At 44.0% G+C, this 25257-nt stretch overlaps 1 protein-coding gene across 2 annotated transcripts in view; it reads left to right on the top strand.

Annotated features, from left to right (window-relative positions):
• Chn2 (chimerin 2) overlaps positions 1–25257 on the top strand; it is a 267201-nt gene that overhangs the window by 151638 nt on the left and 90306 nt on the right. For both annotated transcript variants that reach the window (XM_034519345.2, XM_076913323.1), the window contains exons 3-4: positions 2577–2632; positions 24336–24367. In XM_034519345.2, the coding sequence (XP_034375236.1) occupies positions 2577–2632; positions 24336–24367 (88 nt within the window). The remainder of the gene's footprint in view (positions 1–2576; positions 2633–24335; positions 24368–25257) is intronic.

The raw sequence follows: 25257 nt of genomic DNA, 5'->3' as shown, positions 1-25257 counted from the left end.
CTGCAAAAAGAGAGGAAACGAACTTGGTTAAGAAAAGAACACAGTGTGTGGTAAGGCGAGAGCATGTGGAGCATTGCACCGTGCCAGATGCCCAGCTCTTGAGTCTGAAGCCCTTTGAGCCTCTAGGATGCTGGGTTATACAGGGAGGGTTCTATGAAATGATAGAGCCTTGTAAATGTAATTCATACATGTAGTGTTGATGAGGGCAGGGTCTGTAGGATAAAGAGGGAAAATGGGACCCGCAGAGGGTCTTGGGATCAGCCTTGAGGACCTCATATGGTCAGAGAGTCGGTGGAACAAGAGGAGGCAGCTCCAGGCCTGGAAAAGAAGAACCCAAGTGTGAGGAAAGCTGAGAGGGTAGAGATTGACAGTAGCGTGTTCGCTCAGCTCACCATTCCTCCCACCACCCCCCTTCTTTGCACTGCTTCATCAGGACCTGCAGGCTTTCCCTCCAGATGGGAGTCAGTTATTTGGAAGCCATCTTCTTAACTGTCTTTCTGAACCAAGAAGTTATGGTGGGCTCAGCTGTATTTCTATCCATGGGTGCATTTTCCCTTGGGTGGCATATGCATGTGGGCAGCTCACACTGGAAATACAGCAGATTCCAACAGTGGGCAGCAGTACCTAGTTTGCTGTATGTGGATGCTGTGGAGTCCATCCTTAATTGGGTAAGAAGGCAGCCACGTTGAGCTAGGAATCAGTAATTACAGATGAAGTCCCATAGTTCCTGTGTCCATATCCACATACTGTGTGCCTCTTCCTTAAGATGCTTCTGCTTTATTTTTGAGCCAAGATTAACTCAGAAATTTGTACTTGTATTATTGTGTTTTCTTAAAATACCTTATTGAATGTAGATTTTGCATTTTTATAGACTTACTCCACCTAAAATTAGTCCTTCTTCTTCTTCTTCTTCTTCTTCTTCTTCTTCTTCTTCTTCTTCTTCTTCTTCTTCTTCTTCTTCTTCTTCTTCTTCTTCTTCTTCTTCTTCAAGATTCTGCATATAAGATTAACTTGGTTTGTTTTCCACCTCTTTTTTCATGGCAGTGGAGTCTGAGATATTGGCATAGGGTAGATGTTCCCTTGAAGAGGGCCGTGTGGGGTTCAGTTCAGAGGTAGAGGGCCAGATCATGTGGACCAGGAGCCCTGCATTGAATCCTGGCACTGCAGAAAAGAAAGACAAAAAGAAAAGGAGGGATTAAGGTAGGGAGAGAGGAATTCAGATTAGTTTAGTAGATGAAAAATCTCCCATTCTAGTGGGAAAATTCCTAGTTAATTGTCTGGTGAGCTGTGCTCTCTGCAGTCACCTGTCTTGTATATGCGGTGAGCAGAATACCATGCACACCCAGGAAAGCAGCTTGAGAGGAAAGGGCTTCTTTGGCCTCAATGTCTTCACGACAGTCTATTATGCAGGACCCTGGAGGTAGGAGCTGATGCAAAAGCCATGGAGGGATGCTGATTGCTGGCTTGCTCTCCATGGCTTGCTCAGTCTGTTTTCTTACTCTGCAGGACCAACAGTCCAAGGGTGGCTCCACCCACAGTAGACTGGGCCTTCCCTTATCAGTCACTAATCAAGAAAATGGCCCCACAGACTTGCTTCAAAGCCAATCTTATGATGGCATTTTCTCAACTAAGGTTCCTCCTCCCAGATGACCCTGGTTTGTATTGAGTTTACAAAACCAAAAAATAAAAAACAAAACAACAACTAACAAAACAACAACAACAAAATCTATCCAGGACACAAGCCTGACATTTAGAGAGAGAGAGAGACAGACAGACAGACAGAAAGAGACAAAGAGAGAGAGACAGAGAGACAGAGAGAGAGAGAGACAGAGAGAAACAGAGACAGAGAGACAGAGAAAGACCGAGAGACAGGGAAAGAGACAGAGACACAGAGAGCAACAGAGAGACAAAGACAGAGACACAGAGAGGCAGAGAAAGAAGACAAAAAGAGAGACAGAGAGACAGAAAGAAGACAGAGAGACAAAGACAGAGACACAAGAGAGGCAGAGAAACAGAGAGACAAAGAGACACAGAGAGACAGAAAGATGACAGAGCAACAGAGACACAGAGGCTTGGTATTTTCTTCCCTCACAGAATCCAGTGTCTTTGTATATAACTGTACACTTCATAAAATGGCAATCTCTGATGCCAGCTCTTTCCTAGCTATGTCAGGAGCCATCAGCATTTAAATGGAGGGATCCTGTTATATCATCTTACACTCAGGTACTCACAAGCAGAAATTCATCTCTAAAATAATCAAAAGCATTTTACCTGTATCTAGTCTCCCAAGAAAGCCATAGAATGAACATCGCCAGCAACAATTATGAAGCTAAATTGGCTTTATAAGAGAGGGGGAAAAAAAAATCAATTTTGCTGGTTTGCATTCAGTGACTAATTTCCATATAAATGAGCTGACTTCTGACTTCACCAGTCTGAAGAATGTGTCTGTGCTCTGTGTCTTGTTGTTTTTTTTTTTTTTTCCTGCGGTCCTGAGTCTGAACCTGGCTGAGAATGTGAAGGTGTGTTGCTTAGGCAGTGTGGTTTCCTAATTATAATCATCTTTTTTCTTTTGGCAGTGTATCAGCTGCAGCAAGAGGCACCTCGTCCCAAGAGGATCGTTTGTCCCCGGGAGGTCGGTACTCAGCTCTCTCCAGTACACCTTGTTAAGTGTGATGAATTGGCAGCTCAGTGGGATGATGCTGGAGGGACTTCAGGTTTCCTGGGGGGCGATTTCTATTAACGTTTGGCACAGTGTCACCAAATTGAATATCTTCATAACTATATATATTGAGACTACATGTTATCTCAATACCTGGTTTTACAATCTGAGAATCAAATGTCTCACATTTTTAACAAATGCAGAGATAAACAAAACCCTTTGTAAATGCCACAAAACATGTGATATCTTTGTTTTGTGTTACAGTGGTTCTGACTCTTTTCAGAATTCTTTTATTAGCATATGCTAATTAAATACAATTACGGGTTTCACTGTGACATTTTACACATGTTTATAATATATTCACTCCCATATCTCGTCTTGTCCCCATCCCACTAACCTCCTTCCTATTTGCAACTAGCCCCACTCCCCATGTGTGGGTGTGTCCTAGGAAGTTTCATCAGGGTTGGTCACGGGAGCATGGGCACCTGACAGAACACACTACCAAACAAGATGGCTCTATCTCTCCTAGCAACCATTAGCAACCAGGAATCCTCAGAGGTGGGGAGGGCCTCATGAGCACCTTCTCGCTCTGAGACAGAAGATTGACAAGCCTGATCTAGTGCAGATCTTGATGTCCTGTGCAGACAATCACAGATGCTATGAGGCCAGGAGTCCTGCTCGATCATTCCTCCCACCTCTGCAGCCAGCAATGTCACCTGAGCTTTGGGGGCACTGATAGAGGTGTCCTGTTTATGGCTTGGCATTCAACCAATCGCTTCTGTTTAGCAACCCGACGAATTAGAAGCCCCTGTAGTTAATGCTCCTCCCATTAAGGAAAAAAAAAAAAAAAGCTTTTCTAGCCAAAGATGGCAGCAGTGATCCTTGGGCATACACAGTTATTGAGAAGGCAATTTGGTGGCCACGGCCTATTTAGCAAAGCAAAAAGCTAGGCCTTCCTGCTAGGGCTTCTGACCTCTCCATCTGTGGCACATGACCAGGTGTAAACTGTCATGCTTTGGCTCTTTTTAATGTTTCATTAAACATTCAGCTATGAAATGTTTCCAGAAAACACACAAAACTGCTAAATTCTTGGGTATTTCCAGTTTCCATAGTTAGCAAATCACTGTAGCTTTATCCTATTTACTTGACATTTTAAAAGTAATAAAGCTGTGTGCTCCAAGTAATGACGTTTTGACCCTGGAAATAGGATTCAGAATGTATTCTCTCATAAAAAATCCCAACAAGCTCACAGAAGCTTCCACGGCTCTCCCATAGCCCTTAATGAGTCAGTTTGCTTATCACCTGGGGTACCAGCAAGCTTTGAAGAGCAAGATCAAAGTGCTGTTTTCTATTTTCCTTCTGACCAGTTTGTAAATAGCTCACCTAATACCCTTCAAACCAGAGGCCCATGGGTCCGAGCTTCTTTTGGTATTGTTTGAGTTAAGTACAGAGCAGCAGCACGATTCTAAAGCTCTTGGTGGGCCCTGGCGAGGTGAGGAGCCTCCAGAACCAGCACTCATGAGACAAATCAGGGAACATCAGTCATTCGGGTGGTTTCGAGCCTGTTTCAAAGACTTAGGTACGTGCATCCCCATAGCCACAGATTCTCTCTCTCTCGGTTACCTTCTCACATCTTAGCCAGTTTTCCACTTGCAATTTTACTTCTGTGAAAAGGGACTTAAATTCATCAGATAATCTTGATTTTAATAGAGAGTATAGACTTTCTCATCTCAGGAATGTCACTAGAGAGCGGGGAAAGATCTGATTATGAAAACAGACCAAGATGAGTTCTACCTTCCTTGGCAGTCTGATGATCTCGCCAGCTCCTCTGTGTGTCATCCTTTGGATAGTCTGTAACACGTACACAAGAGAAAAGTTAATTTGCTTTAAGTGAAATAAGAATTATGAACTAGGCTACTGAAATTTAGCCACTGCTTCTTTGCAGCTAGTGTTTCTTCAGCAAGGGCTTATATGTAGTGGTGCAGCTTTGAGATGAGGCGAAGAATAGAATTAGGACAGACTTTAGAACAGACTTGGGCAATGGCTCAGTTGGTAGTGTCTGCCTTGGAAGTGTGCAGACCTGAGTTCAGTCCTCAGAACACACCTAAAAGAAGACAGCCGTGGGGACATGTGGTTATACTCGCAACACTGAGGAGACAGATAGGCAAATCCCCGGTGTTTCCTAACCAGCCAGCCAACCTAGCCTATTTGGTAAGTTCCAGGCCATTGAGACACCCTGTCTCAACAAAACGGTAGATGGATCTTGAATAGCAGCACTGAAATTGCCCTCTGGACCATACATACCTGTCTACAGGTGTTCACACATTGCATGTACCCATATACAAGAAGACACACGCATTCACACGCCCATATACATGATCAAATCAAAGTAAAACTTGGAAGGCAACTAAGAATTTAAATGTAAGTAAGGACTGCACTGGAGGTAGTAACAGAAGCTCACTAGCAAGGTTGAACATCAGCACCATTGCTGGAACCCATAGGGGACAGTAAATGTCAATGGTCACTGTCGTGTGTCTGGAGGAGCACTTACAGTCCAGGAGCATGAACTAGGGCAAAGAACTTGGCTATTGGCATTTTGAATATCTTAATAAATGAGAAAAATGGTGACATAAATATGTGGTGTTCAGGCTATAACAGAGAGAGAGAGAGAGAGAGAGAGAGAGAGAGAGAGAGAGAGAGAGAGAGAGAAATAGAGAGGAAGGGAGGGAAGAGGGAGAGAGAGAGAGAGAGAGAGAGAGAATAAGAATGAATGTGTCTCAAAATCCTGGCACCCATGACAACTTTCCTTTGAGTAAAGGCAATAGGTAGATGCTCATGTCACAGAAACTCTTCCTGGATTTCAGGTGATGCTCTCCAGACATCCAGGGTGTTGAGGACTCGCCATTCAGTCCTCACCGTCCGCTGCATCCAAGCATACAGTGCGTGTATGCTTGTAAGCCCTCTCTGTGTTTTAAACCATGTTCATTGCCTCTCTACCTTCACTAAGCTGGCTCAAATTGATGATAGCTAGCTGATTTTTGATTCACAGGTAGATGGTCTCCAGAAGTTCCATATTCCATGCCAGCCGAGAGACCTAGTATAGAGTGATGGTCCATTAGCTCCAGTTCCTCAGCAGGCTGCCTGTGGGCAACCAGTAAGGCAGGCGTCAGGTGATAAAGGCTCAGCTTTGCTGGAGAAAACAGGTGCAGTTCTTACAGGTAACGGTAGGCCCAGCTTTGGTCCCAACTTTGTCTTCCAACGTTGTGATAACTGTGACTATCTCCTATCCGAATTGCTGGGCCTCCCAGAACCTGGCCTCTTGGGAGTGGAGGCCACACTTTCTTTTAGACGTTCCTGCTAAAGACATTGTTTAGTTAAACGCCATTTTGCTGAGTGATGTGCCTGTCTCCTTGGGGAGACCTACTCAACAAACACAGGATGTCTTCTCGGTGGAGTGTGTGGTCAGAGAGGGGGGCCTCTTATACATGTTTACTAGCTTATGAGGGTTTTTTGTTTGAACAATGAATATTGACTTCTGGTGTACATTTCTTTTTCTGGTTCAACTCTGTACACAGCTCTGCTCCGTCCTCCTTCATCATCAGCCCCGTTTCCTCCTAGCCCCTCTGCCCTGGTCCCAGCCTGGAGGGCTCTGCATCCTTACAGTCTCTGTTCTCTCTCTAATTGTTTACCTCTTCTCAGGCTATGCATCTCTCAGAGTAGGAGCCTCAGGCTTACTAGATACAAACACACACACACGCACACACACACATGCACATGCACACGCACACGCGCGCACACACACACACATGCGCGCTCGAGAATCCAAAATGAAGTCCAAAGTGACAGAGATAGCAGACCCTGTGACTCCAGGCTAAGTCTCAGGTGAGCCTGACTTGATAACTAATTGCAAGCCACAGTACCACTTGCTTGATGAGTTTCCAGTGAACAGCTAGGTGAGAGGAGGTGCAGGCTGACTCTACAGGCAAGATCTAGAGAGCTAGCCAAGCCAGGAATGGGGGAGTGCGGTTGCAGTTATGTGGAGTTTTGCCTTCATGCCCTGCCTATCTCTAGCCATCTGTTTTAGAGCCAAGCCCTCACTCAGTCTCCTGGAATGACAAAAGCCAAAGCCAAGGGTGGAGATCCACTTGGCAGGGTTGCTACGAATGTGACAAGCATCAGTGCCTGATGCATCACAGGTACTCAGTTAATGTACAAGAACCTGTTCACCCATGGAGAGCAGGCTGGGAGACAGTCACTTGGGACAGTCAGGGTAATGACAGCAGTCCCTGACTGGGCAAGAAAAGTGGCAGTGATAATGAACAGAGCAAGATGCCCAGGTCAGCCATCAAACCACTAGAATGGCCATCCTGAGGATGAGAAACAGAAGGTACCAGCTTCTGAACAATGGTGCCAACTGTGCCAGGAAGAGTCAGCCATGGAAATAATGGTCCGTAACTTTCTCAAGATTCATCAGTGTAAATTAATACTTAGCCACCACAGCACTTGGCATCCTACAGGCAATTCCAGAACACTCCTTGCCACGAGATTCAAAACATCTTCCAGAAAACAAAAGCCTCACTTGCCCTTTCCAAGAATTATTAACCAGTCACTTCATAACCATTTATTAATTACCAAATGTATGCTTGAGCGGTCTGCCAGGAACTGTGCAGAATTTTTTCTCCAAAACCTATCTCTTTAACTGAGACCTCTCCTCTGGGCTCTCAGCACCTCCACCCACCTGTCTGCTTGGCTCCTGCAGGTGGATGGCTCACTTTCAGAAAAGACCAGGCCTGCTTTATTCCGTGCGCATTGGTCCAGAAATTCTGGCTTTCCACTCCCCACCCTCACCCCTTTCTCTTCCATTCTTAGAAGTTGCCAGCCTTACTTCCAGATAACTTTCCAATGGGTCCCTCTCACCTTTGCCTGTCTGAGTTTCAGATCCAGTGTCACTGAGTCCTAGGCCCTCCCTGAACCCAATGAGCTTAAGCACCCCATCCCAGCTGTCAGAAACCTCCTGTCCTGTCACGCTGTTTGTCCTTTCTCTAGTACAGTCATACCTTCTTGTCCACAAAGGATATACTTCCAGACAGCTGGTAGAGTCCCATACTGACCCTGATGTATAGTCTGCTTACCTAGGATAAAGTTTAGCTTATAAGTTAAGCACAGTAAAAAAAAGTAAAAACTCACAATAAAAATGAGCAATTTTTAAAATATACTGCAATCAAGTTATTTTAAACTTTTGAATTGTTTGCTTCTGGGATTTTCCGTTTAACATTTTCAGACCATGATTGACTGAAGCCCATAGGAGAAAAGCACAGATGAGAGGGGACTGACCTGTTTAATATGTCTCCTAATATGCTTTCTTAACTTATTGTCACTTATGGGTCTTTCTCCAGAAGAGTAGATACCCCAGAGACTCCATCATTTAAGTCAATCCCTGGCACTGAGTGCAGACAAGCAACAATGGGTAATCAGCAAACATGGAGTAAAGTCATGCGAAGGGGCCAGAGATGGGTGATGTAAGGAATTGAGAATGGTCAGAGGCATGCTAAGAACTATCGGGTTTACACAGTGCTCTTATCAGGGCGGTGAGTTGGGCTTTTGGCACTTAAGGTGCTTACTTAAACCCGACTGATAGTATATCCTGGAACGGTCCAAATTTCTCTTTGGCCTTTTCCAAAAGGTCGAAATGTCAAGATTTTTTTTTTTTTTTGCATGAATAATTTAAAGTCAAATTCCACTGGCATCCCCTAAAAGGATAGACTGCTTTTGTGACGTAAATGACTCCGTCTCCTTTGTCCACTTGAGGCTTCCTGGAGAATAGAGGATTACAAAAATCAGTTCCAAAAGCGAAATAAAATGACAGGCTATCATTTCAAACCATTCTCCAGTCTATACAGCTTCATTTCCTGCTCCCACGACATGTGACAATCTATCTGGAAGATTGTTCCTTTAATGCAGCAGTCGGCGGCTGCAGAGCTGCTGCTCCCTGAGCTCAAGACCAGAGCCGACTTTTGTTTTGATGTCAGAGGTGGAATGGGACACAGCGGTGGCTTCTTCAATTGCTGTCACACCCTGCTGCCCTGTTTCACCTGCCAGGGAATCCGATGCTTTTTAAACATGTCCCTTCATGTCCCTTCCCTCTTGGGAGCATTTCCTTTGGGTTATGGTGTTTCTGAATAGCCTGTTTCATCGTTTCCGCTTTTATTTGTAAAGCTGCCCTTTGAAGCCTACAGAAGTGATGTTCTTCACCAAGCATTTTAAGGTTTTAGCAGTTGGCCCTCAACTTCTCAGCCATAGGCTGTAGGCCTTGATCTTTGTCTCAAGCATGCCTGGGACATACGAACAAGTCATCAGGATTGCCCACATCTTGCCTGGGACATGCGAACAAGTCATCAGGATTGCCCACATCTTTCGCCAGGAACTCAATCCATTTAACATCACAGATTTCTGTAACTTGGGGTAGCTTCTTATCATCCTATCATTCTCCTGTTTTCTATATTAATCTTTGAAAAAAAAATGTTTTAAAACAAACATTTGCCTTCTGGGAGGCTGCACCACTCGGCAGATGCAAGATACCCAGAGCTGGGGCAGCTCTAAAATCATGTGATTGATTCTACAAGGCAGGAACAAAAATCAATCTCGTTGCTCTTTAATTGGCATCATGTTCAGTGATCAGAAGGCAATTGCTTCCCCGGAAGAAGCATTTTCATCCCTTTCATCCTGGGCTTTCTATGCTGGTCTCTTTCTTCCCTCTTACTATTGACACAACCAAGAATAAAGGACTTTTCCCATCAGTTTTTCTCCCTGTCTTTCATCCTACTCACCAACACGGCCAGCCTTCTGTCTTCACATTCTCTTGTCCTTACATAGACTTCCTAGTCTTAGACTGATTATAGTGTAGCGGAAGAATTGCCATAGGAGCTTTTCTTCTACTTAAAGATAGAAATTATAATGTGTTCCTCTTCCTTTTTTCTTTCCTTTGCTTTTGTGACACTGTCCCTGCTAGAACTCACCATGCAGCTGAGGATAACTTGAACATCCAATATTTGTTTTTCATCTTCTTCCTGAATTGTGGCATTACATGCGTATGGCACCATGATCAGTTTATGCACTGTTGGGCGTTAAATTGAGGGCTCCATGCTGGGCAGGAACTACTGACTGACCAGGCATGGCTAGATATAAGTTTAATTAATTAATTAATTAATTAATTCTTTTGTTTAATTAATTTAATTTAATTAATTGATTTTATTTATTTTATTTAATACATAAGTATTAAATCCTAATACTTGGAGGATTAGAGGCAGACAGATCTCTGTGAGTTCTAGGCCAGGGGGTTTCATACTGAGACTCTTCTTACCTCGGAGATGGAGGGAGCAAGGGAGGGAGAAGGAGAGGGGAGAGAGGGACAGAGAGACAGAGAGACAGAGAGACAGAGAGAAATAATAAAAGGTACTTTGATCTCTCCAAATGCATATCTCTCCTCTCTAAACAAGAATTTACTATCTTTGGAATACTTTGAACTTTTTGAAGGTAATACAGACCCACAGATGTATCTGGAGATACACAATCATTCTGAGGTGAACTAACCCAGGGTAGGCCTAAGTTCTGGAAACCCAACTGCTGTACAGTCTTGAGGCTCAGAGCCAAGGGACACAGAGGAGAGAGCAGGATGGTAGGAGCCAGCAGAGAGCATGACAGCAATGCTTGCACACGTGGGTCGAGGTGAAAGTGGGCTGAGGAAAAGGAAGGGTCACTCACAGGGCAATTGACAATAGACCAAGTTTTTTTAGAAGATTCTTTAACCTCACATGTGGTTTCTGTTCTTTAATATCTAACTGGTATATGTGTATCCTGCTATTATATAATCACACTAGTGTGTGCATCTCACTATCTCAGAAAAAGAAACAATAACTGATACCATCATATACCACATCATGTGTTCTGCCACCCTTCCCTAGCCTGAAATAACACGATCCATTCCCGCCCCGCTCTCTATGAGGCAAGGCAAGAGTGATACACTAAGACACAATGCAAAGATCTCTGCTCTTTGGAAGCCAACTTCAGGCTACTTCTATGGTTTCAATTCCCTGCCCCGAACTACAACAGTGCTGAGAAGTGGGGCCTTTGAGCAGAAACTGAGTCTGACCTGGCCTGGTGAATGGATTAATGCCTTTAAGGAGGTAGTAGGTTAGTTACCACATATGTGGATAAATGTGCAAACAGAAGTCAAATGTATCACACTCCCAACACACAGAGAGAGAGACACACACACACACACAGAGATAGAAAGAGACAGAGACAGAGAGAGACAGAGACACAGAGACAGAAAGACACAGAGACAGAGAGACAGAGAGACACAGAGACAGACACAGAGACAGAGCAGCTTTGACTTTAGCCCATGCTATGGCTCCGAGATTGGAGAGGGCTCTTGGTAAGTCACAAAGAGCAGTAAGAACACAGCACCGCTGGGGTTTAAGGAGACGGTTCCAGATTTCTGCTCCCCTGGTTAAACTGTAACAGAGAAATGAGGCTGACTAAGGCACACTGCCCTTTGCCCCTGGTGAGCCATGGCTTCTAGGGGACTGTGTCCTCGCTGACCAAATGTCTTAATACTTGAAAACCGTTTTCAAATCCTGACTCAATTTTTCCCCCAGAACAATGTTGATGATGCTGTTTTAGTCAGTCCCAACTTTAATGTCACCTAAATCTTAGGGCCACCTAAATCTGGTTTATGGTCAGTTTTCTAGTGCCATGGAAAGATATTTCCTGTGCCCTGAGCCTTGGACAAACAGCTTCTTTATCCTGCTTCCTGTAGCACTCCCATGGGGACAAACAGCACAGGAGAGGTGAGACCACAGTCCCACCTAGACAGTCCATGTGCACGACAGGGCTTCTAACACAGTGCTTCTCAACATGTGATTGAGGGGCAGGGAGGGCATGGCCTAGGAACCTACCAGAAATGCATGTTGTCTGTCCCAGCCTGGACCTGCTGAGTAAGAAGCCAAAGATGGAGGCCAGCCACCTGTCTCAAGTGTGAGGACCAGTGTTCTCAGGACTGTTCTTGCTTTGTTCTGCTTTCTATGGTACCCGCTCCCTGTACCCTAAGGACACGGGCATCAAGGCCACTTTGCCTCCTGACACTGATGGACCACCTCCATGCTGTATTTCTCACAGATTTGAAAGTAAACATCCAGGCATCCTATGGTACTCTCTGTTTCTGCGGATGTTATTTCTGTCCTTTATCTTGCCTTTCTTCTTTGCTAGGTTCTTCCCCATACTCTCTCATGTTACAGAGATCAATCAAATAGGAATCCTTGGACAATATGGTCTGTGGAAAGTGCCTGCCTCAGCCCAGTCTCCTGCCTCCACCTATTCTGACATTACACTTGCTGATGCTGTTTTTTATTACAAGCCAGCAGAATTATTCGAGTTCACGTCTATGACTCATATTTGTGTTTGTTTATTCATGTTTCAAGTAGTCTGTTACGAACCCTACCTCTTTTGGGGATAGTTCACATATTTTCTCTATCTATATGTTTACTATGCACAAAACATCCTTGCTAGATTGCTTTCTGCTTTGAGGAAACCTTCGCTTTAATAACAATAATAACTTCATTATGACTGTGCCAGGAATACTGAAACTAACATTTTCACCCCCAAGGTCCTTCACTTAGTGCTTGCTGATCACCTCCTAATCTGGGACTTACACGACTGGCTAATAAAAGCCAGTCCATAACTTATGCTCCCAGATCTACACCCTCCTTAGTTCCTGTTTCTCTGTTGTCTCCAGGATAATGTTGACTGAGCCATTGGTAAGTAGGGATCTCTGGCTGTGCCTTCTCACAGTCACAGCCTTGCTTGTCATCAGCTCCAAATACACTGTATCACCAGGTCTCGTTGTTGGACAGAACAACAAGTTTCACTTTAGTGATGGTATCTCTTTCTTCCTTCTTATTCACATGGCCACTGTCATCTCCCTGTCTCCTGTGGAAGGAAATTAATAACCTAGGAAAAGCCTGACAAAGGCATATTGGTTTGCATCCAGCACCTCATGTCCTGTTAGGTAATTACACATCGATTGTGTGATGGATTATTCTAGTGTCTCCCTGGCTATTTCTACCAAGTTAAAATACTTGGTAGAATATCCCTTTGCTCCGTTGTGGCCCTCGAGGTTCCATGGCTTCTCAAGAACAGGTTGTATCTCCAATACTTCCCTAAGAATACGTACAAGACTCGTTTGTGTTTCTGTAATCTCTGTTGCTTACATATCTCACCCAGCCACTCTCTGCCTTAGTTAATAGAGCTTTAAGTTGACTTGGCATATCTTGCTTAAAAATTAAAGCTGACTTCCACTCAATGAAGCGAATGGAGAGGCCAGAATACAAATAAAACTTGGCCCACTGTGAGATAGTGGCTTGGGAAGGATGGGAGGTTTTTTGTCATGTGCTTAATGCAAATGCTTGTTAATGGGATGCCGACCTTTGTTAGCCTAGCCGAGAGATTGGCATATAATAATCCAATGAATGGTTTTGTAGTAAGTTTCATCAGAATATAGAGATAGTCATTCATTTCTGAATGAACTGAGTCCTTGAGACAGAGACCAGATGGTCCTCAAAGTCGAAACTCTTTCCAGTCCTTTCAGGAGAACTTTGCTGGCCACTAGTTGTGCACAAACAGTAACATTGAAGTGAGTTGGTACAGATACTAAAGTGGTTAGATTAGAGGCAGGCCTGGCAGTCACACAGGGAACGTACTGGCATTCATTCTTGCCCTCACCCAGACACTGTGAAGGTAGAAGGAAATGGACCCAGAGCTGAGGAAGGAAGCCACTCCCAGCCATTTGAAGGGAAAGCCAGCCTTTCATGTTTAGCACATGCAGATTGGCAAGAAAGGCCAAGACAGCAGCAAGAAACAGGCACTCGGTGACCTTCTCCCTCACCTGTAGATGGCAGCCTGCTTGTAAAAGTCACCAGTGCTACTTAGGGGTGACTGAAAGGCTGAGTGGAGTTGCCATTTGTAACACTTCCTGGACATGGAAACTATACTGGTTTTAATTTCATGAAGAAAGCTGGTGTTACCTCCTATCGAAAGTCTAATAGCCATTGAAGCTGACTAACGATTTCCATTTAAATGTTTAGAAAGAAGTGTGCTAAGCCCTCCGCTTTGAAATACATAGTTTTAAAAGTTGGATTGGCTGGCCGATAAAGAAGGAACAAATGCATACACTATAAAATACTCTGGAATGTCAGTGGGGTGTGGGCATGCCTGCTGGGAGTACCTTCCAGCCTTTCATGTATTCAGCCAGATTGGTGGAGATTTCCACACAAAAGCATCAAGAAAGCCAAGATTATTTGTGCAAGCAGAGAAGGCTGAGAAGCAAAGCTGTTCTCTGGGGTACTGGGCCCTGACAGGCAGGAGACAGGCTCCGTGTCTGGTGGTAGTGAAAGCTCATAGGCCATGCTCAGGAATCCAAACTGTGCAGTTCAGAATGATCAGAAGGACCGGCATTGATAGAGAGCTCTCACTGTCTTATTACTCCGATGTGGAGTTCTTGGGTGAGTGTCTACTCTGGAAGCAGAGTATTGGACACTTTTAAAAATAACACACATGCTTCTAGATTTTTTACAAATCATTGTGATAGAGAGAAGTGAAAGTTAGACCTGAATTCAGGGCGGAGCTTCAGTCTTAGCTCTAGCGAGCTATGAGAGCCAACAGGCAACCACGCTAAGCTGCAGCTTCCTGCGCTAGGAGAAAGATGCGAAGGCACGCAGCTCACCAGACTGCTGGAAGAACATATGTAAAAGCGTGCTGCAGGCATGAAGAAGTCACGGGACCATGATGCTTGGACAGCAAGGGAAAGACATGATCTTCACAGGACACACAAAGAGAGAGGGGGGAGGGGAAGGGAGGAAGGGAAAGGGAGAGAGAGAGACAGACAGAGACAGAGACAGAAACAAACACAGAAAGGAACAGATAGAGACAGAGAAAGAGAACTGTTTTTTTTTTTTTTAAATAGAAATCATAAATGTGCATGTAGAACATAATAGAAACACATTGAGTTTATCTTCAGAATTAAAATGTCACTGGGTGGGAATTGCAGTTTTCCACAACAGACTGTGCAAAAGAGACTAACACCAGACAAATCTTTCATTTCAACTGCTTCCCAAGCCCCACTAGTCCTTTCTCTTTCTTTGGGCATGGATTAAGCTTTGAAGGAAGGAATTCACTAAGAGGAGAGAGGACTTAAGCAGGCATGTTTGCTGACGTGCCCCCTGAGTGCCCCCTTCTATTGGGTAGCTCAAGCTCCTTGAGGAAGATGGAGAATTTAAAGGGAGTCAGAGGAGAAGAAGGAAGATGAGCTAAGGGCTGGAGGTGGAGCCTCTCTGAAAAGGTTAAGAGAACAAGGGGTTCTTTAGTTTGAGGAAGAACACGAAATCAAGGGGCCAAGAAGCTTTTAATGATCCAAATGTCTTCCCCAGAGAGGAGTCTGAGTTCTTGTTTGCACTGAAGACCAAGCGAGCAAAGAGGAATAATTTGAGGGAACAAAATATTTCGGGTCAGATTATAAGATAAAGTTTCTATCCATGAGTGGACTTTGATTTCCCTTTACAAGGTTTTTTATTTTAAAGTATGACACCTGCTTGTAGGAAGTATCAGGAGGAGGGGAATGCAGGCAGGGTAATTCCATTTAAATCACACACACACAGACACACACACACACAGACACACACACACAGACATACACACACAGACGACCACAGATACACACACACAGACACACACACACAGACATACACACACAGACACACAAACATAGAGACATACAGACACACAAACACAAATACATGGACACACAGACACACACACATAGGTGTACACACACAGACACACACAAATCACAGATACACAGACACACACAGAAAGACACAAAGACACACACACAAATACACAGACACACAGACACATACACAAATATATAGACACACAGACACATACACACAGACACACACAGAGAGACACACACAAACTGTATTTTTGTATTTTTAAGTAAGCTTATAAAATATTTCCTATGACTTATTCACACATCCTTAGTGTTATTTATCTTTCCTAGCCTCTCACCCTGTTCAACACTCCCTCCACTACAGCCCCCCCCCCATCTTCTTCCTTTCATAGCACCTACTATCCTCCTCCCAAGAGCTTCTTCCCGTTCCCCATGATGATCCACTCATACTTTTTGGCTTCCGTAGTTATTCCAGGTTAGAAAATCTAAAGATTCAGAGATAGGAGCCACAGATGAGAAAGAACAAGGCTTTTGTCTTTGTCTTTGTGGATGGAGGTTACCCCACTCAGTTTTGTCTTTGTGGATGGAGGTTACCCTACTCAGTACAGTGTTTGCAGGGTAGGCGAGGAAAACCTGCTCCTCAGTGAAGAGGTCCAAGAAGATCTCACTAAGTCACGTGAATCTCCCCGCTCCCCTCCCCCACACACTGCCCCAGCAATGAGGAAACTGAGAAGGGTTTGAAGCATTTAGCAATGTGATGAGGCATGCCTTCTCTGTTCAGTATAAAACAGATCTGAGGATGAGGAAAATTCAGACAGAATCAGTGAAAATACTATTTTTGTGGACCTGGAGACTAGATTCATGATGATGGACATAGGGAGAAAGAGACACCTGCAACAGCCACTAAGAGAACCGTTCCACCAGAGGGGAGAGGGTGCACTGGAAATGACAGTGCCCAGGAGCCTTGGGTAAAGTCATCCACAGAGATGCTGAGACACCAGGTGTGGGGAGCAGATTTTTTAAAATTTATTTTTCCATTAATTAATTAATTAATTTATTTATTCACTTTAGATCTTGGTTACAGCCCCCTCCAGTTCTACCCTCTCAGATCCCTCCCCCATCACCCCTCCCCCTATTACCCCTCCCATTCTCCTCAGATGCCCTGCCCTGGGACATGACTTCACAGCAGGACTAGGCACATCCTCTCCCACTGAGGCAAGACCAGGCAGTCCCGCTAGGGGAAGGGGATCCACAAGCAGGCAACAGAGTCTGAGAAAACCCCCAGTCCAGTTGTTTGGGAGCCCACGTGAAGACCAAGTTGCACATCTGCTACAAATGTGTAGAAGGCCTAGGTCCAGACCCTGCACGCTCTAAAGAGTGGATAAAGAAAATGCAGTACAGCCACACAGTGGAATGAATACTACTCAGCTATTAAAAACAAAGACATGATATTTGCAGGCAAATAGATGGAACCAGAAGATATCAGTCCCCGTGAGGTAACAAAGACAATCATGGTATATATTCACTTATAAGTGGATATTAGCCATGACATACAGGATAACCATGCTACAATCCACAGACCCGTAGAAACTAAGTAACAAGGAGGGCCCAAGGGAGGATGTGTGAATCTCACTCAGAAGGGGAAATAAAATAGATATCAGAGGTGGAGGGAGGGAGGGAACTGGGTGTGAGATGGGGTGGGGAGAGGGAATGGGAATGAGGACCAGGTGTGGGGAGAGGAGGCTCAGGAGTGTGCTGGGGGTGGGGGGAGAACAGAAATCAGTGGGGGCCATCTCTGGGGCTAGCTAGGGACCTGGGAAACTCTAGAGGATCTGTGGGGATGACCTGAGCAGCAGGGGATATGAAGACTGAAGTGTCCACCTCCTGTAGCCAAGAGGGACTTCAGTGGAGGGAGGGAGACATCAATCCATCCACAAAAACCTTTGACCCAAAATTTGTTCTGTGAGCAGTTTTTCCATATCATCTACGCTAGAGGGTGCTAGAATGGATAGTATTTGAGATTTTTTAATGATGTACAGGTCAATCCAATGATTCCAGCAGAAGTGATGTTCTCTGTGGTTGCATTCTCTTCTGTGCTCTGGAAATTCTCCTTTTTCCCATGTAGATTATGAGCACCCACCAGACCCTGGTCTGTATGCCAACCTCACGCTCTTTCATGGCCTTCAGGGAATATAGCCTTACAAGTCTCCTCTGCTCATATGCAGTGGGAAGGATAGCCTCTGCTGGCTACTTGTTGGCGAACTAAGGCATCTGCACAGAAGGAACCTGTGCAGTATGTCTCCTCCTCTGCCTCTCCTGGCCCTGCCCATCTGGGTCAGGGTCAGTAGGCCGAAAGAAAAGATCAGAACCAGAAGCACAGGCCCAGTATGCAAGGGAGGATCCCGTGTATGTAACCAGGGTGTAACTGCTCTTCCTTTGCTTTTCAGATGTGCACATGAGAAATCTGGGCATCACATACCCTCCCCTCCCCATTATGATGTGTGTTCTATGGTTGCTTATCTAAAGAGTTCTAGGAATATTGAGATCCATCCCAGACAAATATTTAAACAGTGCTTCAGGCTCTTATCCCAGGATGTCTTCTGTGCTTGGGCACTGGCTGCTAGAATCTGTCCCAGCACACCATCTAGGACAGAATTGCAGAAGAGTCAGTCCCACAACAGCTGGGAACTTCTGCAGCGGCTCACATATGCACATAGTGTGTCTAATCCACCCACCCCCCCCCACCTCAGCTACTTAAAATGTTCCTGCAGTGTGTTTTGCTCACTTTGTTCTCACCCCTGACAGCATTCATATTCCCTCCAATCAGGGAGTGGGCTCTCTTATTAATTTTATTAACATTTTAGTCTGCTCTAGTGTATGTTCCTCTGCACTGCTTTGATCTGTTGTTGGTGGCATTTCATAAATATCGTCTTATTCTTAAACATACTTTTAGACCAGTATTATAAGAAATAAATACTTCCTGTTTTCTTCTTTCAATTCCATTCTTCTTTAAACATTTCAAAGCATTTGTTGCTTACTTGAATTTTGGTTTATTAGTAACTTTCTTGAAAATAGTCAAAAGTATAAAGTTCTTTTATTCTCAAACAGGTTTTTTTTTTTTCACGACTGGCCTTTAGATATGACAGGTTGCGGCCTGTTGAGCCACATTCCAGACTACAGACCCCAAGCCATTGCCCACCTCCACCCGCAGAGTCAGAACAGTCATCACCATTTGTACCTTTGCTGAGTGTGCCTGGGGATTCATGGGTTGCAAAGGGTCATCTCTTTACAGTTGGGAACTGCTGGTCTAGGAAAAAGTCTTTTATTTTTTATACAAGTATCACTAACTTTTAAGTAAAATCCCTCAGAAAATCTAAGAGACATTAAGGGCAGAAAGCAAACCAAACAAATAGGGTTGCTGGGGTCCATCCGTGCATCTGCGCACAGCAGAGTGTTTTCAGGCAGTCCTTACCCTACCTTACTGTGTGCTCACCGAGCAAGCAAGGCCACAGCAAGTCTGGATAGAGTTTTCCCTGTTTTTTAAGATGTGTTTTTATTTTGTGTGTTTGAGTGATTTGCCTCTGTGTGTGTGTATGTGTGTTGCATGTGTGTAGTGCCCATGGAGGCCAGAGGGGGTGTCAGATTCCCTAGAACTAGAGCTGTAATCCACAGTGCATGGGGGAGGGGGAGGCACAAACCCAATTCCTTTGCAAGAACAACAAATGTCCTTCTCCACTGTGCCATTTCTTCAGCCTACGGACAGAACATTGTTTAAACACATTCTGATCAACAAAGGAGGGGGCTCACCTCTCAGGGCTCACTCATGGGTTCAGAAAAGCTTAACGTTATGCCGTGGGGAAAATAAGGCTTTGGGCTTTAGAAAGACATGGGGGATTTGCCCTTCTATACCACACGCTTTGAATTATAAGAATGAAAATCCCTGGGCTTTTATTTGATTTCCTTTTCAGTAGAGATCTTCCTAATTAGAAAGGAATTAACCATCCTTGATTTTTGTGGGCAAAATCACCCCAGTATGACCAGTCTAAATGTCCCACCAAATGCCTTTTCTCCCACATTTGATCTGTATCTCAGAGAACTCAGCGGTCTGGTTGCCTCGAGCAAAAGGCTCCTAAATTAGGTTTTTAAAATTATTTTTGTTAAGTATAAACTTAACATATACCAGCTGTTGAGGGATTATACAAGCTTTGTTTTTTCCAATAATTGGAAACCTTGTTTACAGAAGACTCAATGATGTTCTTTAAATGTCTTTGTATTGAATATAAAAGAATGTGTGTTTATCTAAGCAGTGATAATCTCACTATAAAGAAACTCATTTAAGGATTATACCTCCTGTCTCTCACGGTGCAGCTGTCACCAGAATGTTCTTCCAGGCTTTACAAACTGCTGAAAACTCTTCCTTAAAATTAGCAGAATAAACCTGGTAGTTTGGGAAGAAATTTAATTCTAAATCACAAGAAAAGACTCAGACTATCAGGACACGGGAGCAAGTCTATTGATTGCCTAGCTCTCTGATAGAATTCAAGTCACTGGGAAAAGGTTTTAAGGTGTTCATTGACATCAGAGAAACCCAAAGATCCTCAGATAAGCAAATTAGCTAGCGCGGAGAACTTTGAGGGTCAACCAAGGCCTTAAGATTGTTCAGTCTTCACTTGAAGAGCAGAGCAGCACTGTGGCCAAGGGTGACATGCCCAGAGTCTCACTCTCCTTGTGTTATAGAGATCTTAATGAGATAACACACATAGAACATAGGATACATTGTAGCACTCAGTAATGGAAGGCCAGTGCTGGAATGTTCCAAGTCTCGGGTTTATATAGGCAATGCCTCATCTGATCTCTGAAGCTGCCATATTAAAATAGCATGCTTGAGAGCACCCATATTATTAAAGATTGAAGAAAATGAGAAGCAAAGAAGTTTAATACACTCCCCAGAGTCAGGTGCTGGACCGTCAGTGAGGAAAGGCCTGCATCCATACTCCCCACCTTTCTACACACTCCTGCTGGGCATAGAGCTCTTTGCTCTCCCAGCACACTGTCTGCTCCAGCCTCTTACTAGCCATTGGGCCATCATCTTTCCTCAGCTAACCAACTACTGTGCCAGGCACTCAGAAGCCTGGTGCCTTCTCAAATTCGAAGACTTTTGTGACTCCTCTTTGAGGTACAGATTCATGCTCCATGGTGAGGACAAGGCTCTGGTCCTGATGACCTGGTGACACCATTTTCCATGATACTTTGAGTAAGGGGTAGGGGGGTGCTATCCTGTGGAAGGAGGCTTTTTTCCAGAGCTCAGGGTTGTCCTGATTGGCGTGAGTTTAAACATGGAGCCCAATCCCCCTTCTTCCTCCTGAGGAATTATGGTTGGTATTTGGTAAGCTCGGGCATGCCCGAGGCCACCGCTAAGTCTGTTCCAGTTAGTGGGTAACATTCATATCTTTGCCAGGAGTATTCCATTGCTTATTTTTACTACGATGCGTGCTCAGTGAGAAGGGTAATGACATCCCCAGTCTGTTTTGCTGCAAACCGCATAGATATACATTACTCTATGGAGTGTTAAAAACAATAGAAAATTAACCTTACAGTGTTTTGCATTATGCAATAATTCTTATAACAGTGTTCAGTGGTTATTTAGGAGGGTTTTAGCGACATTTGGAAATTTGATCTTTTAGGAGGCTTTCACAATAGATAGATACTTTTTGCCATGTGAGCAGAACAGGCTCTCACTGCCTAGCTCATTGTGTAGCGTTGTATGAGGCTCGGATGAGTGGTGCCTCTACCCTGTGCCAGATGTGGAGAGGTTCTGAGAATAAAACCAGAGGGAGGGAAGAGGTGACAGCTAGAGGAGGGTTCCCTCTCAACAAAAAACAAATAAAACAAAACCTTCCTGAGGCAGTGAGAGTCTCACTCTCCAAGGATAAGGCAGAGAATGATAGAGGAAGACACCCAATGTCCTCCCCTTGACCTGGCTACTATATCTATATCTATGTCTATGTCTATATCTATCTATATATCTATATCTATCTATATATTATAAGCACACACACACAGACAGAGAGACAGAGACAGAGAGACTGAATCTCAAGGCTAGTGGAACTGTGCCTGGGGAGAGAGAGCATATTGGGTTCTACTAGGCCACAGTGTAGAGACTAGTGGTGTCACTAGACAGGATCCTATCCCTCCAAGCCTTGATACCAAGCTGATCATGTTTTGTCTAGATCAAGGATCTACTCTCATCTAGCCTGAAAATGTTTTGAGGCTCTGTGGCTTTCCTGGAGTCCTGTAGTTAACAAGTAAGCGCTGGGCTCGTTTAAGGCTTGCTAGGGTGTAGGTTCTTGCTGAGACTTCTGCCAACAAAAAAAAAAAATTGGAAAAAGAAAAAAAATGATGGTTTTTAACCATTTAACCCCAGCCATTTTCTCTCTTTATCATGAACAGTTACAAATATGTGTTTTGTAAGAGCTACAGAGAGGATGAAGGAAAAACATTGGATCTGGTTCTTATCCACACAGCTTTTCTCAGTGAGTGCCCAGCATGGGGCCCAGTGCACCCCTGTCTTCCTCTCTCTTGCATCCATCTTTCCTCTCCTGTCTCCCAAACAGAAGAGAAAATAAAGAAAGCAGGGATGCCTAACCAAATTTGAATTCAGATACAGGTGGATTAATAATTTCACCGTACTTCTCTGGTGACATTTAGGACCTCTTCCCTGGCTCCATTTTATGCATACCATGTCCTTTGCGACTCGGTGTTCCTGGTTTATGTTTCAGTGGTTTCATACATAAGGGGTTTGTCCCTTGCTTGGATTGAAGTCTCCCCTGGGCAGGATATAGTAGGGAGACTCTAAGACACTGTATGGATTTCCCAATTTGGCAGTCCACCTTAGATTTCTCCTTGTGTTCCACACATGTTGTGAGCACAAAAACCCAGGATCTCTTTGTAGCTGTGTCCTGTCTGTGTTCACTTGGCCATCACTGCGTGAACAATGGCAGGGCTGAGCACAGAGCCCCGAACCTAATAAATATGATGCATATTTTCATAAGTGACGAGCAAACCAATAGCAATTGTTGTGTTGTTGAGAATCAGTTAAATTCCATAGTTGGTAACTTCTTACCTACATTCCAGGAGGCAGGAGGCAGCTTTACCTACTGCGCCACCCTCATGAGAAGATTGATTAGTTACTCATCTCCCGTGGGAGAAATGAGGGTAGGGGATAGAAGGCTGCACTTGGATTTTGCACCTTGTGTTATAGATTAGCCAGCTAGATGGGAGTGAAAAGTTCTCCTTTCCAAAGAACGAAGCACTTCTAATTTGGACTGGTAGACATCCAAGAATGGAGAGATAGTTGGCCATTATGCATCACCTTTGTAGATCCCTTAGCTTTTCTAGTTCTGAATTGTCTCTATGGCACACTGATGTGACCAATTGAATATCAGTAGGACCACATAAATCAGAACCTTAAAAGCCAATAGAATGATATCGGTGACAGTTTTCAGCTCGCATTTTAAAAAGTTACTGTTGTGTCAAGAAAGTGACAATAGGCTGCAGCATTTATAGAAAAGACACCTGCTCAGAAGGAAGGAACTAACACACTGTGTGTTAGTTAATTAGATCATTTAAATATACATTTTCACAGAAACGTGGAGTAGACTTCACACCTCCAAGATCAAAAGTTATGAGCAGCCTTCGATTGAGCACGTTTCAGATAGAAAATGCACAGTAGAGTGAACACACGTTTAGACGTGCCTAGAATCAACTGTTTACCTCTTATCTGCCTACATTCCAGGAGTCAGCTTCACCTACCATGCTGACCTCGTTATTTGTGTGTGAGCTAGATTTGTCCTAGCTAGATTGTGAAGTCTTCAGAGCCCTGGGTCCCCTTTCTGAGCTTTCCTCATGGTCTATAATATCCGATGTAGCCCATCTATCCTTTGAGATATAGCAGGGATAGCAATACACCAGGGACCCGCCTGGTGCCTGGAAATCCAACCATTCTGTCTATCTGTAAGCCCTATTGGGAAAACAGTCTACTTAGCTGTAGCCAGAACTGACTATGGACAGAACATCTGCCGTGCCCATATCTTACACCAGGGAACAGAAACAAATTTGTTTCCAAATGTGCAACTATCAGTAAGTCTTCTAACTTCACATGGCTCATATTTGGACCGTCCCAAGAATTAAAGCAGTACTGAGAGCCAAATGTGAAAATACGGGCTCATAGCTTACCAAGCCAATACTGTGAACATCAGAGAGCAGCATTCTTATGTGATAGATGACATGTGTGATCTGATCTGATGTAGGCACCTCTGGCTTCCTCTGTGTGCTGGGCCTCAGGTCCCACTTCTAGGCATTTGTGGAAAAATAAATGAGAATGCTAAAATACCAATTTTACTTGAGAAGAAACCAAATGATATTTACTTTATTTTTTTATCCAGGTGCAAACCCTTGTTTATTTGTAAGTGCAAAACAAAGCAATTAAGTGAAGATTGAAATAAATGCTTATGTTTTATTCATATTAGAAGTAGCCCGCCTTGTCTTTTAGAATGAAGTTAAAATGTTCTCGTAAATGCCTTACTGTTAAAATAAGCAACACATTGTTTCCTTTGGGGAAAAAAATGTTATTTATCTTTTTGAAAATTCTTTATTAAGCTGATTCGGCTTAGATGGGAAATGAGCTTAATGAATAAGAAATATCATGATTCTGGATCATTTCTATCCATTACCATTGTTGATTAATTCCAAGGCTTCATGGATCTCTGGTTTGGTGAATGAAGCTATAGTAAAATTACAACCAGGACACTAGCTGTTTATCTGAATCACATTTATATCTAGCTGATTTGAATTCAAGTGCGTTACTAACATTTTTTTTCTTTTTTAATATAGGTGGAAAACAGACCAAAATATTATGGAAGAGAGTATGTATTATACTATTCTTTGTTTTAACAATTTAATAAGTAGTCGCTTCTTCCTATGTTATTCAAATTTAACTATTAACTGTCCCCTCACATGGTCTTCATCACATGTCTCTTGTGTAAGAGTTTAGTAAGAAGAATAAACACAATCGGACCCCTTGGTACTGAGTTTTCCTTCCCACACTCCGGTACCTGGGTCCCACTAAGGTCGGGCAGAGGGAGACATATGTGTAGTAGTTCTGTTCTCAGAACCAGCCTCCAGTGCCTGGCCAGTGTTTGAAACGGAAGGCTTTCCACCATCTTTCCACCAGCATTTCACTTCTCTGTCTACCCTGATGCACTACAAACACGTAGGTGTCAAAGACTGTACACGTCAGCTGAGTTCCTGACTATCTCGAACCTCATAACACAGTGCTCAGGAAAAGCATCCCTTTCCCCTGCAGTGTCAGAAAACCAAAAGGATCGTTCCCTAGGCTTGGGTGTATCAGCCAAATTGCCTTAAGCCCATCTTTATTCTCTTTCTATCCTGGCCACGTTGTCCTTTTAACTCCACCTCTACCTGATTTCCTTAGTAATCTAGCATAAGGCAAATATCACAACTACCAAAGTCATTTGTAGTCTGAGACTGCCAGGTACAGAACCCTTTAAAGAGAGAGGACCATGGAATGGTTCAAGGAGGAAAAGGTTCATAAGTCACTGATGAGGCAAAAGCTCTTTCAAGGCCACCTCCTGTGCTCCCTTAGCCAACGAGACCGTCCCTCTCATCTTTATACCAGAAGAGCCTCAGCTTCATGGTTAATGGACTGTCGGGTCATCCTAGCCTCCAGCTCCTTCCAGTGGATACAGCTGCATTCTGGAGGCTTTCTGGTCAGACTTTGAGCCTCCAGCTAGGC

The sequence above is a fragment of the Arvicanthis niloticus genome, chromosome 15, assembly GCF_011762505.2.
Source record: "Arvicanthis niloticus isolate mArvNil1 chromosome 15, mArvNil1.pat.X, whole genome shotgun sequence".
Lineage (NCBI taxonomy): Eukaryota > Metazoa > Chordata > Mammalia > Rodentia > Muridae > Arvicanthis > Arvicanthis niloticus.
The sequence above is the reverse complement of the archived record's forward strand: the minus strand, read 5'-3'. Positions and strand labels throughout refer to the sequence as shown.